We start from the raw sequence: 14542 nt of genomic DNA on the forward strand, positions 1-14542 counted from the left end.
AATAGAATGAAAAATGAAATCTCAGTTCTCATAAAGATAAAGAAAATAATAAATAATTAACTAAATGAAAAAGGTGGATCCTTAACAAGTGGCATAGACATATTACAAAAGCAGTCGTATGATGGTTTTTAGGTTAATCCACTGGAAATTTGTAATAACTAAGAAGAAGCCTAATTAAGTTCCTAACAAATTATTTCACCACATGTTGCAAAACGTGCACCTAAAATGCGGATAGGTATTAAAAGAAATAATAATAAATCACGAATAAGTCAGAACCAATTGATTATGAGTATGAAGAGTTAGTGGCTATCATTTATCATATCAACATTATAAATTTTATTTAGTATTCACATTCACACGTTGAAATTATAAGTTGGGGGGAGGTTACATCATGTCCTTTTGAATTAAAATTTTTGCAATTTCTTCTTATACATTTTTAAAATTCAAGTAGGATGTGAGATCTAACAAATGTACTAATTTAATAAATAAATAACTTTTATAAATTCAATAAAAAATATGTAAATTAGAGTAATCGGTACTTTCAAAAATATTTATTTTGGTCTCTATAATTTTTAAAAGTGACCATTTCGGTCTCTATTTATAAAATTTTAACACAAATTATACACATAATTAAAATCTTTAATATAAAGTCATGATTACATTTCAAGAAATATATTGAGTGTAACCTCATGTTAAAAATAAAATTAAGAGATCAAAATGGTAATTTTTTAAAAGTATATGGATCAAAATGAACAATTTAAAAGCATATAAGGACTAAAATATTAGGGGTGAACAAACCAAGCTTAAAAACCGATCCGACCGACTAAAATCGATCGAATCGATCGGTCGATCGGTTTATGGGATGAGTTGGTCGGTGTCAATTCTTCACTGTGAAAAACTGATTAGTCGGTCGGTCGGCTCTTTTAATATCAAAAAAACCAATCGACCAACCGATTTATATCAAAAAGAAAATCCAAAGTTTCATTCCAACATTTCCAGCATTTCACGAGAGGAGAGCTACAAGAAGATGGAAAGAAAAAAAGATGGTAGGAGTAGAGAGAGGAAATGAGAGAAGGAAAGTGGGAGAAAAAGAAAAGAGAGGGAAAAAAGAGAGGGAGAAATGAATTGAAAAGAAAGAAAACAATAAAAAAAAAGTTGGTAACTATATAGTCAGGTCAGTCAGTCTCATCATTTCACAACATTCATGTGTATCATAATTTATATTTATTTATTTATTATTTTATTTTATGACTTTTCTTGTCCACCTACGTGGCTTTATAGGAGCCATTGCTTAACAATTTTTCAATTTCAATTTCTTTCATTCTTTCCTCTCAGTATCCGCTTCTCTTTTCCATTCTCTCACCATTTTTCTTCTCTTTCTTCCTCCACGTTCTTCTCTTCATTCGTTCTTCTCTATCTTCCCTCCTCAAATCATGTCTGCATTTTAGTCACACCATCACCCATTTGAAGAAGTCTTTATTTTGAGTTTAGCATCGACCAAAAACCGATCAAACTGATCGATCGAACAGTCGGTTGAACGCTCGGTTTGTACAAAGAGATAAAAAAAAATTTCTCCGACCGACCGAGGCTTACCCCTATAAAATATACCAAAGTTGAAAGTATATAGGGATCAAATGAACAATTTGAAAGTACAATGACCAAAATGAAAGTGCATAGACAAAAATAAACAATTTGGAGATATGGAGAATCAAACCTCCGATCTCGAAGGAAAAAGTACGTGTCAATTACCGTTGAGTTGCTCATGTTGGCTAAAAACAAAAACACTTGAGAGATGATTATCCAAAAAGTTAATTTTAATATAATTTACAAAGTACCTCAGAGTTATTACTAAATAAGAATAAACAAGTGTTTAAATTAAAAGATGTACCAAATTCCACCCTTACATGTTGATGCATCTTATCATTTTTTCAACTACATCAAAATAATTATTAGCAACAAAATGATCTTAATTCATTAGTAGTGCTATTAAATGGAAGACTTGAAGCCCTCGAAAAGGAAATTATATTTTCTCTCCAGTCATGTATGTACCTCAAATTTAAAATGAGTGGTGTTTGATGTCAAAATCTACCCAAGTACCATAGAGGGACCTGCAATGAGTACTGGCGAACTGGTTCGGAATGAGGTGATCGGGGAGACCTACAAAAATAGATAGAACACCCTCTCATGTTCAAGTTAGCTTAAGAAATGAGCTAAGCAGATCAGACAGATTCTCATACCTGATTAGGTGAAATGATGACGTATTTATAGTTGTCTAATGGGTAGTTTAGTTTTATGTCCTATTAGTCTTGCATTACTATTCCAGTTTTATGTGACTTGGTAGGTGTTGATGCAGAAATTTGGCCTCTTGAGATTCACCAAATTCACACCAATCTTCAACAATAAAAGGTATCAACGAAACCTGCAAAACAGAATAACATTAAAGACTAGTGTGGCTCTTGCCACACAGACTCCGATGCTTAAGTCAGAATCGGAGTAGTTGAGTTTTTTGTGAACTTAAACATGCATTTTGACACTTAGCCATGCCATGCATGAGAAATGTGTGTTGTAAGCTTTTGGTGAACTTAGACATGCATTTTGACACTTAGTCATGCCATGCATGAGTGGAATGTGTGTTGTAAGCTTTTGGTGAACTTAGACATGCATTTTGACACTTAGTCATGCCATGCATGAGTGGAATATGTGTTGTAAGCTTTTGGTGAACTTTGACATGCAAGAGTTGCATGTAATTTGCCTATTTAAGAAGACTTTTGTTCAAACATCAAGATTTCTTGGAACCTTTGGCCATTTGATGTGTTTTCAAAAAGCTTACATCACTCCTTTTAGCTCCACTTTTCTCTAATTTTTTCCTTCTCTAAAAAGAGTCTCACCACTCTATTCCAAGCCTTGAGAATAGTTAGGAAGATCTCTTGGTGGTCCTTCATTGGAGCTATTTGAAGATTTTTGAAAAGCTACAAAGGTTTGTATTTTTCTCTACTTATCTCTAAGCATCATAATGTATGATCATGCATGTTTAATCCTAGGTTGTATTATGCATCTAGATTGTTATTTCGATTCTTGCTCACTTCCGCTGCGCATGTATGTATTTTCTCTATCATGTGGTATCAGAGCATCTAGAATAACATTCATTTGCATATGGTGGGTACAAATTCATTTGATGAATGTTGTGGTTGAATTAAATTGGATATATTACGGTTTTGACAATCCTCTTAATTTTGGCTTGTAATTATGTCCTTTTATTTGTTATTATTTTTTTTTCCGAAGTCATTAGAGTTGGAATTAGGTTGTAATATTGGTCAAATTCAAAGAGATAAAGGCTGAAATTTAGCTTCAAACCCGCCTGCGACAAAGCTTTCGACCCGGTTCGGTTTTCCTCCCTTTTTGGTCCGGTTCGTGCTGTTTCAAGCCGGTTTGGGTTCTTGGAGGTCCGGTTTGAAGAGGTTCGAGGTCGGTTCAAGTTTCTACAAAAAAATTTTGTAATAATTTAGTTTAATTTAGTTGTAAGGATGCCAAAACCGGTCCAATTTAATTGTTGATTTAATTATGCATTATGAATGTATGAATTAAATGTTTTATATTGAATGTGCATAATGTATGCCATTTAGATTTAAAATCCCACCATAGGATTAAGCATGTATCATGCATGAGATATCTTATAAGTAGTTATAATGTATAGTATGCATGATAGATTCAAATTATGATTTGAATGTATGGTTATGGAGCATGCCTATAGTTTATAAGTGTTATAAAAGAGATAGACATTAAAATCCATAATAAAGATAATATGCATGCTCACTTAGGGTTAAATGGCCAATGCAAAAGTTTTCATAGGCAAAAACTAGGTCGTTACTCATAAATTGGTAAAACATGAACACTCACCCGATAAAATCTTGTCTATGGCTGGGGGTATTTAAGTTGACGGTTTACGGAACACCCCCTACCTGGAGATTGAGTCGGTTCTTGAGTTGCGTTAACCAATTTCATGAGCATGCGTGAGCGGTGTGAGGTAATAAAATTGGTTTATCACTTAGACATCGTAGGTTTAAATCCAATATAAGAGTTACATTTGGATGAATCACTAGACTTAGGATATGTTTATTTAGCCTGAATATATGCCTAAAGTGAAAATATACCCTAAAACCGTCTAGAACACTTTAGCTGGAGATTAGTAACGTACTATTAGCTCTAGCATCCCTAAGAGTTCACAGCGTGAGATCCATGCTTGGCTTCGTGCCGCCCTAGGAGCGGCCTCCCTTCGGAGAGTGTTTGCATGGGTTATGAACAGGGTGAATAGGGGAAGTAGTTCATAGTAAGTGGGTGAAGGATTAGTGTCAACAAAATCCTACGGTCTCTTCCATTAGGTCGCACCGTGAGAGTCCTATAATGCGCCTGCATGTCTGCCCTGGAGCGACCTTACCAATCGGAGGGTGGTATTATAGGATTCGGAACACCGCGAACTCCTAAAAGGATAGGATTTCTTAGATTCGTTTTCAATCTTGACTTTCCAATTTCGGGAGCATATTGATCCTAATCTTAGAAGTCTAAAAGTGGAAGGTCACACTTACAAGAATTACTAAGAGTTAGTATATTCTTGACCAAACCAAACGATAACTAAAGGCTATAGGAATAACAGTTATTCTGGTATTAGCATTTAGTCAAGATTGTCTTAATTCAATGGAGGAATGGTTGACTGCCTCTCGGTGGAGGCTGTTCTAAACCATTGAAGTATCGTTGCAAATATAAATAAAAATTGGGTACTTTATTAGAATTTGCTAAACTTAAAATTGGATTTAGAAACTACTATAAAGTATGTTTGTTTTTCAGCATGAATAGCTCAATAGTTCAACTCTTAGCTTCGGAAAAACTAAACGGGGTCAATTATTCAACGTGGAAAAACAATCTCAATACGATACTAGTCGTCGATGACCTACGATTCGTCTTAACTGAGGAATGTCCACAAACCCCTGCCACAAATGCCAACCGAAATGTTCGGGAAGCATTTGATCGATGGGTCAAGGCCAACGATAAGGCCCGTGTCTACATTCTTGCCAGCATGACTGATGTATTGGCAAAGAAACATGAACCCTTGATGACTGCAAAGGAAATCATGGATTCATTAAAGGCGATGTTTGGGGAACCTTCATCGACCTTGAGGCACGAGGCACTTAAATATGTTTACAATGAGCATATGAAGGAGGGGACCTCTGTTAGAGAACATGTCCTGGACATGATGGTCCACTTCAATACTGCTGAAGTGAACGGGGCCACTATTGATGAAGCAGCAGAGAAAGCAACGACAGGTAAATACGATTTACTAGTTGTTGAAACATGTTTAGTGAAGTATGATACTTCCACCTGGATACTTGATTCAGGAGCCACTAACCATATTTGTTTCTCATTTCAGGAAACTAGTTCCTGGAAGAAGCTGGAAGAAGGCGAGATAATTCTCAAAGTTGGAACTGGAGATGTTGTCTCAGCCAAAGCAGTGGGAGATTTAAAGTTGTTTTTTGATGATAGATACATTTTACTAGAAAATGTTTTGTATGTTCCTCTTATGAAAAAGAACTTAATATGTATCTCATGTTTATTAGAACAAATGTATAGGATATTCTTTGAAATTAATGAAGCGTTCATATTCAGAAAAGGTATTCAAATTTGTTCTGCTATACTCGAAAACAACTTATATAAGTTAAGACCAACCAGAGCAAATTTTATCTTTATGACTGAGATGTTTAGAACTGTCGAAACTCAGAATAAAAGACAAAAGGTTTCTTCTAACGCTTTTTTATGGCACTTAAGACTTGGACATATAAATCTCAATAGGATTGAGAGGCTGGTTAAGAGTGGACTTAAGTTAGAAGATGACTCCTTACCACCGTGCGAGTCCTGTCTTGAGGGAAAGATGACTAAAAGATCTTTTACTGGAAAAGGTCTTAGAGCCACGATACCCTTAGAGCTCGTCACTCAGACCTTTGTGGACCGATGAACGTAAGAGCTCGAGGTGGGTATGAATATTTCATCAGCTTCATTGATGATTATTCTAGGTATGGTCATATTTACCTAATGCATCACAAGTCTGAAACCCTTGAAAAGTTCAAGGAATATAAGGCAGAAGTTGAAAACCAATTAGGTAAATCAATAAAGACACTTCGATCGGATCGAGTTGGAGAGTACATGGACTTGAAATTCCAAGACTATTTGATAGAACATGGAATTCAGTCACAACTTTCTGCACCTAATATGCCTCAACAGAACGGTGTATCTGAAAGAAGAAACCGAACCTTGTTAGACATGGTTCGCTCTATGATGAGCTATGCTCAATTACCTGATTCCTTTTGGCGACATGCGTTAGAGACCGCTGTCTACATTTTGAACAATGTTCCCTCTAAGAGTGTTTCTGATACACCTTATGAGCTATGGAAAGGGCGTAAAGGTAGTTTACGTCACTTTAGGATTTGGGGCTGCCCAGCACACGTGTTGGTGCAAAACCCTAAGAAATTAGAACGACATTCAAAATTATGCCTATTTGTAGGTTACCCAAAAGAATCAAAAGGTGGTTTGTTTTATAATCCTCAAGAGAATAAAGTATTTGTGTTGACAAATGCCACATTCTTAGAGGAAGACCACATTAGGAGTCATCAACCTCGAAGTAGGCTAGTATTGAATGAGATGTCCAAAAACACTGCAGAAAGAGCTAGTTCATCAACTAAAGTAGTTGATGGAACTAACATTTATGGTCAGTCACATCCTTCTCATGAGTTGAGAATGCCTCGACGTAGAGGGAGGGTTGTTCTTCAGCCTGACCGTTACTTGGGTTTAACTGAAACTCAAATCGTCATACCAGATGACGGCATAGATGATCCATCAACCTATAAACAGGCGATGAATGATGTGGACCGAGACCAATGGATAAAAGCCATGGACCTTGAAATGGAATCAATGTATTCCAATTCGGTCTGGGTTCTTGTAGATCAGCCAAATGACGTAAAGCCAATTGGTTGTAAATGGATCTACAAGAGAAAACGAGACCATACCTGGAAAGTACAGACTTTCAAGGCTCGACTTGTGGCAAAGGGTTTCAACCAGAGAGAGGGAGTTGACTATGAGGAAACTTTCTTTCCTGTTGCCATGCTAAAGTCGATTAGGATACTCTTGTCCATCGCCACTTTTTATGATTATGAAATTTGGCAGATGGATGTCAAGACAGCATTCCTAAATGGAAGTCTTGAAGAGAGTATCTATATGGTCCAACCAGAGGGGTTCATTGAACAGGGCCAAGAACAAAAGGTTTTTAAGCTTCAAAGATCCATTTATGGATTGAAGCAAGCATCTCGGTCCTGGAATATAAGATTTGATATTGCGATCAAATCTTATGGCTTTGAGCAAAATGTTGACGAACCTTGTGTATATAAGAAAATCGTCAATTCCACTGTAGCGTTTCTAGTTTTGTACGTTGACGACATCCTACTCATTGGGAATGATGTAGGTTTTCTGTCTGACGTTAAAAAATGGCTAGCTAAGCAATTCCAAATGAAAGATTTGGGAGATGCACAGCATGTTCTAGGGATCCAAATAGTTCGGAACCGAAAGAACAAGACACTAGCCATGTCTCAAGCAACTTATATCGACAAAATGTTGTCTAGATATAAGATGCAGAATTCCAAAAGAGGTTTATTACCTTTTAGACATGGAATTCACCTGTCTCAGGAACAGTGTCCTAAGACACCTCAAGAAATTGAGGGGATGAGACATATTCCCTACGCTTCAGCTGTTGGAATCTTAATGTATGCTATGTTATGTACTAGACCTGACATATGCTATGCAGTAGGGATAGTCAGCAGATATCAGTCTAATCCAGGATATGATCATTGGACTGCCGTTAAAAATATCCTCAAGTATCTTAGGAGAACGAGGAACTATATGCTCGTGTATGGTGCTAAGGATCTGATCCTTACTGGATACACTGACTCTGATTTTCAGACCGATAAAGATGCTAGAAAATCTACATCGGGATCAGTGTTCACTTTGAATGGAGGAGCAGTAGTGTGGAGAAGTGTAAAGCAAACTTGCATTGCAGACTCCACAATGGAAGCTGAATATGTAGCTGCTTGTGAAGCAGCAAAGGAAGCAGTGTGGCTCAGGAAATTCTTGACTGATCTGGAAGTAGTTCCAGACATACATCTGCCCATCACTCTCTTTTGTGATAACAGTGGAGCAGTTGCAAATTCCAAGGAACCTAGAAGCCATAAGCGCGCAAAGCATATTGAGCGGAAATACCATCTCATAAGGGAGATAGTAAACCGGGGAGACGTGGTCGTCACTCAGATAGCCTCGGAAGAGAATCTTGCTGATCCATTTACTAAGGCCCTCTCGGCTAAAGTGTTTGAGGGTCACCTAGAGAGTCTAGGACTACGAGTTTTGTAAACTAGGATAAGTGGGAGAATAATTCGGCGTGTATCTGATGTATGCCCAATCTTCTTGTATTTTCTCACTTAAACTCAATAAAATGTACCATTGGAGTTTTAGTCCAAGTGGGAGTTTGTTGGGTTTTATGTCCTAAAACTCATAGTTTGAAAATGACAGATATACTTTTATCATTCAATAAAGTTGTTATTGAAGATTTTAATCAATAAGTAGTTATTGATCCAATAAAATGTTCTTACTATATCAAAATCCAATAAAATAAAGGATCCTAGACTGTTACCTGAGACTCAAACTCTATGTAAGAGACATAAATATGGATCAAGTTTGAGTTAACAGTCTAAATGGTCTATAGTATAGGAATAAGGTTGGGCGCCTTATTTTGGGGACACTATGGATGCGGCCCACTTTGTAGCTAGTACAAACGATGTGATCCTAATTCGTTCATGTGAAGACATGCGAGTGGGGGTGTCCCGTGCAAAGAGTTTGCATAAGACCGGACCATGAGATAGTCACTTTTACTTTATAACACCGTTTTACTGTTTGAAACTGACTATCTCAACTTTGATGGCCTAGGTAACTCGATCTTAATCCTGAGCTAACTATGAACTTCTGTTTACTCGGGATTATCCTTAAATCTGCATGGGTGAGAGCAGCTGAACAGCGCTGGCTCAATAAGCCTCCCATTTCAGGGGTAAGACCCGGTAGATAGCCAGGGACATAGGGTGCAAGAAGGAATTCACTTCTACCCAATTTTGGGATAGTAGAGAGGTTGTTCTCTTAAGGGCTGAATCCAGGTCTTGAACAATTGGCGTCACCCTCATCAAAAGGTTTGAGAGGATATTTTGATTTGATAGTTGGACTACAAATCATTGTTCATCAGAGGATTAGTGGGACTTAAGGAACAAGAGGTAATTACAGGGGTAAAGCGGTATTTTGACCCAGCTGTAATTACGAACAACCTGTGAAGGGTCGACTTACCGATCATGGTTATATCAAATGGACATAATATATCTACAGTGACGAGAGTGCAGCTACGGGCTTTAGTGGAGTGACCGCGTAGTTAACGATTGTTGGTTAACTAGGTTAAAGAGTTTAACCGGTTAATCTCGCATCGTTGGAGCTCATGATCTGTAGGTCCATAAGGTCCCCTGGCTAGCTCATATAGGAATAAACTTGGAATAATTTAAAGGAATAATTCAAATCGTATGAATTAGGTTAATCATATGAGATATGATTAAGTAATTGATATATGATATCAATTTGAGAAATTTGGACAAAATATTTAAATAGGATTTAAATATTAAAATTATGAATGCGGATTCATAATCGGAGGCATGGATTTCATCAAACATCGGATTTTGGAAAAAGTCAAATAGTTGACTTTCACCAGAGAAAGTCAAAGGTTGACTAAAGTAGATTAAAATAATGTTTTTAACCAAGTTGGTGGAAATATCCACTAACTTGTTGAGTGGGACATTTAAATAATCTCAAAAATCCACTTTTTGACACTTAGCCATGCATGCATAAGTGGAATGTGTGTTGTAAGCTTTTGGTGAACATAGACATGCGTTTTGACACTTAGCCATGTCATGCATGAGTGGAATGTGTGTTGTAAGCTTTTGGTGAACTTAGACATGCATTTTGACACTTAGTCATGCCATGCATGAGTGGAATATGTGTTGTAAGCTTTTGGTGAACTTTGACATGCAAGAGTTGCATGTAATTTGCCTATTTAAGAAGACTTTTGTTCAAACATCAAGATTTCTTGGAACCTTTGGCCATTTGATGTGTTTTCAAAAAGCTTACATAACTCCTTTTAGCTCCACTTTTCTCTAATTTTTTCCTTCTCTAAAAAGAGTCCCACCACTCTATTCCAAGCCTTGAGAATAGCTAGGAAGATCTCTTGGTGGTCCTTCATTGGAGCTATTTGAAGATTTTTGAAAAGCTACAAAGGTTTGTATTTTTCTCTACTTATCTCTAAGCATCATAATGTATGATCATGCATGTTTAATCCTAGGTTGTATTATGCATCTAGATTGTTATTTCGATTCTTGCTCACTTCCGCTGCGCATGTATGTATTTTCTCTATCAGTCATTTAATTCATTTAAGATTCTAGAGTTGTATAGACATTTGTAAACACTAGCCTAAACTTTTAAACAAACCAAAAGTGATATGGAATAGGAGTTGAACCAGTTTGCATAAATTGAGCGTAATTACAAGCACATTTGGTAAGTGTAATTCATTATTTTCGAACTAAATCTTAGTAGGGATTGGCTTTTTAATCTTCGTGTTTTTAATTCATATTCCCAACAATTTCACCAATTTTTATCCCACACCCGATTGCTCATTCAAGCAATTTACAAAATCAATTTTAAAAGAAAACTAGTCCCTGTAAAAACGAACTTGGAATATTTCCAAATTATTACTTGTGACAGTGTGCACTTGCACTTACCCTCTAGCCATTAAGCTGAGTCGCAAAATAATAGACTACAATAAAAGTTTCTTATCGTCTACTAAAAAAACCAACACCTGAAATAAATACTAACGCTCCTCCTCTTTGTGAAGCCAACCACTTTTGTACTTTATTATTATTAAAATAATCTTACTCCCTCGATTATGAGTTTCATTTCTATTTGATCTTTAGGTTTTCAAATCACACGTTTTTAACATTTAGCCTAATGGAAGGATGACGATCCACTAGTTGGGATGTTCACATTTTGATTTGACTCGATTTTGGGGGCAAAGTTAAGTTTTAAAAAAGAAAAACATAAACCACAAATGGTAGGCATACCAAGCCGAACTAAACCACAAATAAACGATTTGATCGGTTTGGTGAGTGAGAGGTGGAGGCCTCTGGATTGCAATATGTCAAATACAAATCAGTCGAATTTGGTGCATTGTTGAAGCTGTAGGTCGAATTATCGATGTTCGACGGAATCAACTCTTCGAAGGATGGTTGTTCCAAGCTCAGAAGTTTTACGTGTTTCGACCACATTCTACAGGAAGAAAGGTTAGAGACGATCCACAGCTATACAAATACCATACATATATATATATATATTTATACACACAACATTGCTAAAAACACCCGTCACCCATTCCAAAAGAAAAAAATAATGATAATAAATAAATAAATTACAAGTTCCACATTTAAATTTTTTAGAGGTGTTTATTTGATTCGTGAAATTTCAATATTTTGTATCTAATAGATTTCTATGCTAAATTTTATCAATTTAATACTTACCTACTATTGAGTATATATAGATATTCAATTTATCTTAATATGAATATATAATTAAATTCTGACATTTACGATATTGATTGATCATAATTATTCAAGTAAATTTTTGTTTAATATTGTTACTTCTTTTCTTTTTTCCGGACTATTGAATAAAACCCACAAAACCCTATTTTTTCCTGTAAGGTATATATTTTTTTTCAAATTCTCTATAATTATGTGTAATATAATCATGTTTACATCTTTGTCATAACTAAGCAAGGTTTAAAATATTGATGTCAATGGATATTTCAAAAAAATTCACGAAAATTATAAAAATTGATAGAAACTGTTTGAATTAATAAATAAAACTTTGATCGTAACTTAATTAGGCTAGAATTTATCATTTTTAACCATCATATATAAAACAAACTTCAAAATTCTTAGAAAAAAATTAAGACTTAACTTAATTCCTATTCTTGGTCATTCGGATTATCATCAAGGATATTAGCTCCTGTTCGTTGTCGTCTTCTCCTACGATCTATGTTGTAGACAAAATCTCGCTCCAAGTTTGCTATTTCTATTAAATTTGAACGGTTCCTACAACAAAAGAAAATTAATAATAAAACTAAGAATTAAAAAAATTAACAATAAAATAATTAACAATTACCTTAGAAGAATGATGGTGAAGATAAAATGGAAGGGAAGAAAGGAAGGAAACAAAAAATGGAAGGGAAGAAGGGAAAGAAACAAAAATAGGATTAAAATGAGAGTGATGGTGAAGATAAAATGAGGGTGAATAATGAGAAAGTGAAAGTGAGAGGAAAAATGGGAGAGTGAGAGGAAGAATGAAAACTTGACGGAGTTTTGAAGGGAAATAAAATGAAATTTTAAGGGAAATAAAAAAAATAAAAAAAATAAAAGAAGGAATACTGGAATCGTGGTGCACAAGAGGTTCCTTGAGGAACCTCTTCACCCCGAACTGCCAAAAGTGGATTGTATTTCCAATACGGATGCGTCTCTTTAAGAGACGTCTCTTTAAGAGACGCATCCATAGTAACTCCGTCAGGACTCAACTGATGGAATCCTGTCAGTTAACTTAAAAAGTCTCAAATGCGTTTTTCAAAAAGACGCAACACCCTGAAAACCCAAATACTTCAAAACCCACCCGTTTTTTTCAATTTATTTTGAAAATACCTTCAGTTTTTCAAAAATCTCCTTTACCAGAACTGAGAGACAATAAATTATGCTCTCTAATTTTTATCTAACAGTTGTGGATGTTCTATGCTCTTCAAAAGAGCATAATTGACGTATATTTCTCACTTAGAGGTGGTAAGTTTGATCATTGTTCAAAAAATACTATTAAAATAAATTACCCTAGGTGAAATAACTTCATTTATTTAACACCAAAGAAAAAAAAAAGAAAAAGAAATACTAGGAGAGATAAACAGTGAAATGGACAATCGTATCCTCTCCGTCTAATGTTGGTTCTCCCGACGGCGGAGATTCTCAATCATCGCAAACCCTTCGGCCTTCTCATACTTTCCGATACCACCAACCACCGCAATTGGCGATTCCAGCGACACTCTACGATGGACCCTGAAGAAGATTATCGTATCCTCATCCTTGTTGTCGTCTTGATTATGTTGGTGCAATACGACGGTGAATGCTATGGTATGGCTGGAGCCGTCCAAAGAGCTAACAAAGTAGAATCCCTGTCCTCTGCCCATAATGGCGGATCCCAACTCTTCACCTTCCGTTAACTCGTCGTCCATGGCCGTGAGTTGACCAGCGCTCAAAACTTTTCCACTGTTGTAATTTTTGTTATAGTTGATCAGTGGGACTCCGCCGGGGAGAGGGAAGATGTTTTTGTTGGGTTTGGAGAACGGAAGGCCGGCGGCGGCGGTGTCCGATTGGGCTGTGATTTCGGTGACCACTCTGGTAGATGGGTGGGACCCTCCCAAAACATCATGCATGAAGAATGACAATGTAGGATTCGATGATGGGCCAACAAAGACCCGAGTTGTGGGCCGGGTCCATTCGGTGATATCATTGAAGTCGCAGTGAGGCCCATGACAAGAGCAGGTTCTGGGCTGGGACTTAGTAATGGGCCTATAGCAGCAGGTGGATTTGACCAGGTCAAAAAGTTATGGGGCCATGTGGAGAAGGATTCTAGATGAGTCAGCAGAAGATAGATGAGAATGAAGAAGAGAGAGTGGAAACTTGGTTGGATTGGCCATTAATTTGGGGAGTTAAAGGAAAATGATCCGAGAGTGGGGTATATTTATATATAGTTAGGATGTAAATGAAGTGGATGTGATGGAGTTTTTTATACACGTCTTTTTTTCCCTAATGTGTTTTAGTTGAATTACCTAAACCATTTCAATTAAACAATATATCCTTTATTCTAATATTCCTTAATTTTACCTTTGTTTTACCCACTTCATTTCCATTTTTGTATTATTTTTTTGAAAACATTCATTTTTCTATTATTTAAACAGATCTCTTAATTTACATTGACAATTTATAACCAAACTCAATTATACAATTTGAAGTTTAAAACTTTTGGAGGTAGACAAAATAAATACTTACTACTATCTAACCATGTGTGTTTTCAATTTTCACACGCAACACAGAAGCGAGAGATAAATGAATGAGAAGATAAAATAGAGGTAGTTTTCAAATTTTAATTCTAACTTTGAATGCCATAAGAAAGTGACAAGATGATATTTTGGCTGCTTGAATATCTCGAATGCTTAGCTTATAGCCTAATTGCTCAAACATTGATCCAATTCCGAAGCCTTTGGATAAAATGGAGGATTTTGATAAAATAAACGTAACTTTGAAAATGGTAAAGTACTTGTAAAATATTAAAATATTTT

General features: G+C 36.0%; 1 protein-coding gene and 1 pseudogene across 3 annotated transcripts; one reads left to right on the forward strand and one right to left on the reverse strand.

Moving 5' to 3' along the window:
• Nucleotides 1-2791: 2791 nt before the first annotated feature.
• LOC111024457 (uncharacterized) lies at nucleotides 2792-5564 on the forward strand. 3 transcript variants are annotated; one of them, XM_088127148.1, is made up of 3 exons: nucleotides 2792-2977; nucleotides 3283-5318; nucleotides 5423-5564. In XM_088127148.1, the coding sequence occupies exons 2-3, from the start codon at nucleotides 4844-4846 to the stop codon at nucleotides 5428-5430; spliced, it is 483 nt and encodes a 160-aa protein (XP_087983274.1). In that variant the 5' UTR covers nucleotides 2792-2977; nucleotides 3283-4843; the 3' UTR covers nucleotides 5431-5564. The 3 variants fall into 3 exon arrangements, with proteins under 3 accessions (XP_087983274.1, XP_087983273.1, XP_022157844.1); XM_088127147.1 differs by having other exon boundaries at nucleotides 4843-5318; XM_022302152.2 differs by having other exon boundaries at nucleotides 2792-5318.
• A 6263-nt stretch (nucleotides 5565-11827) lies between these two features.
• Nucleotides 11828-14109, reverse strand: LOC111024460 (dirigent protein 9 pseudogene; annotated as a pseudogene).
• Between the last annotated feature and the right edge of the window lie 433 nt (nucleotides 14110-14542).

Source organism: Momordica charantia, assembly GCF_013281855.1.
Source record: "Momordica charantia cultivar OHB3-1 chromosome 8 unlocalized genomic scaffold, Mcharantia_2.0 BLBB01000008.1, whole genome shotgun sequence".
Lineage (NCBI taxonomy): Eukaryota > Viridiplantae > Streptophyta > Magnoliopsida > Cucurbitales > Cucurbitaceae > Momordica > Momordica charantia.

Excerpts from the sequence above, each read along its gene's own strand:
- LOC111024457 (XM_022302152.2), top strand. The coding sequence starts at position 4,844 with ATGAATAGCTCAATAGTTCAACTCTTAGCTTCGGAAAAACTAAACGGG.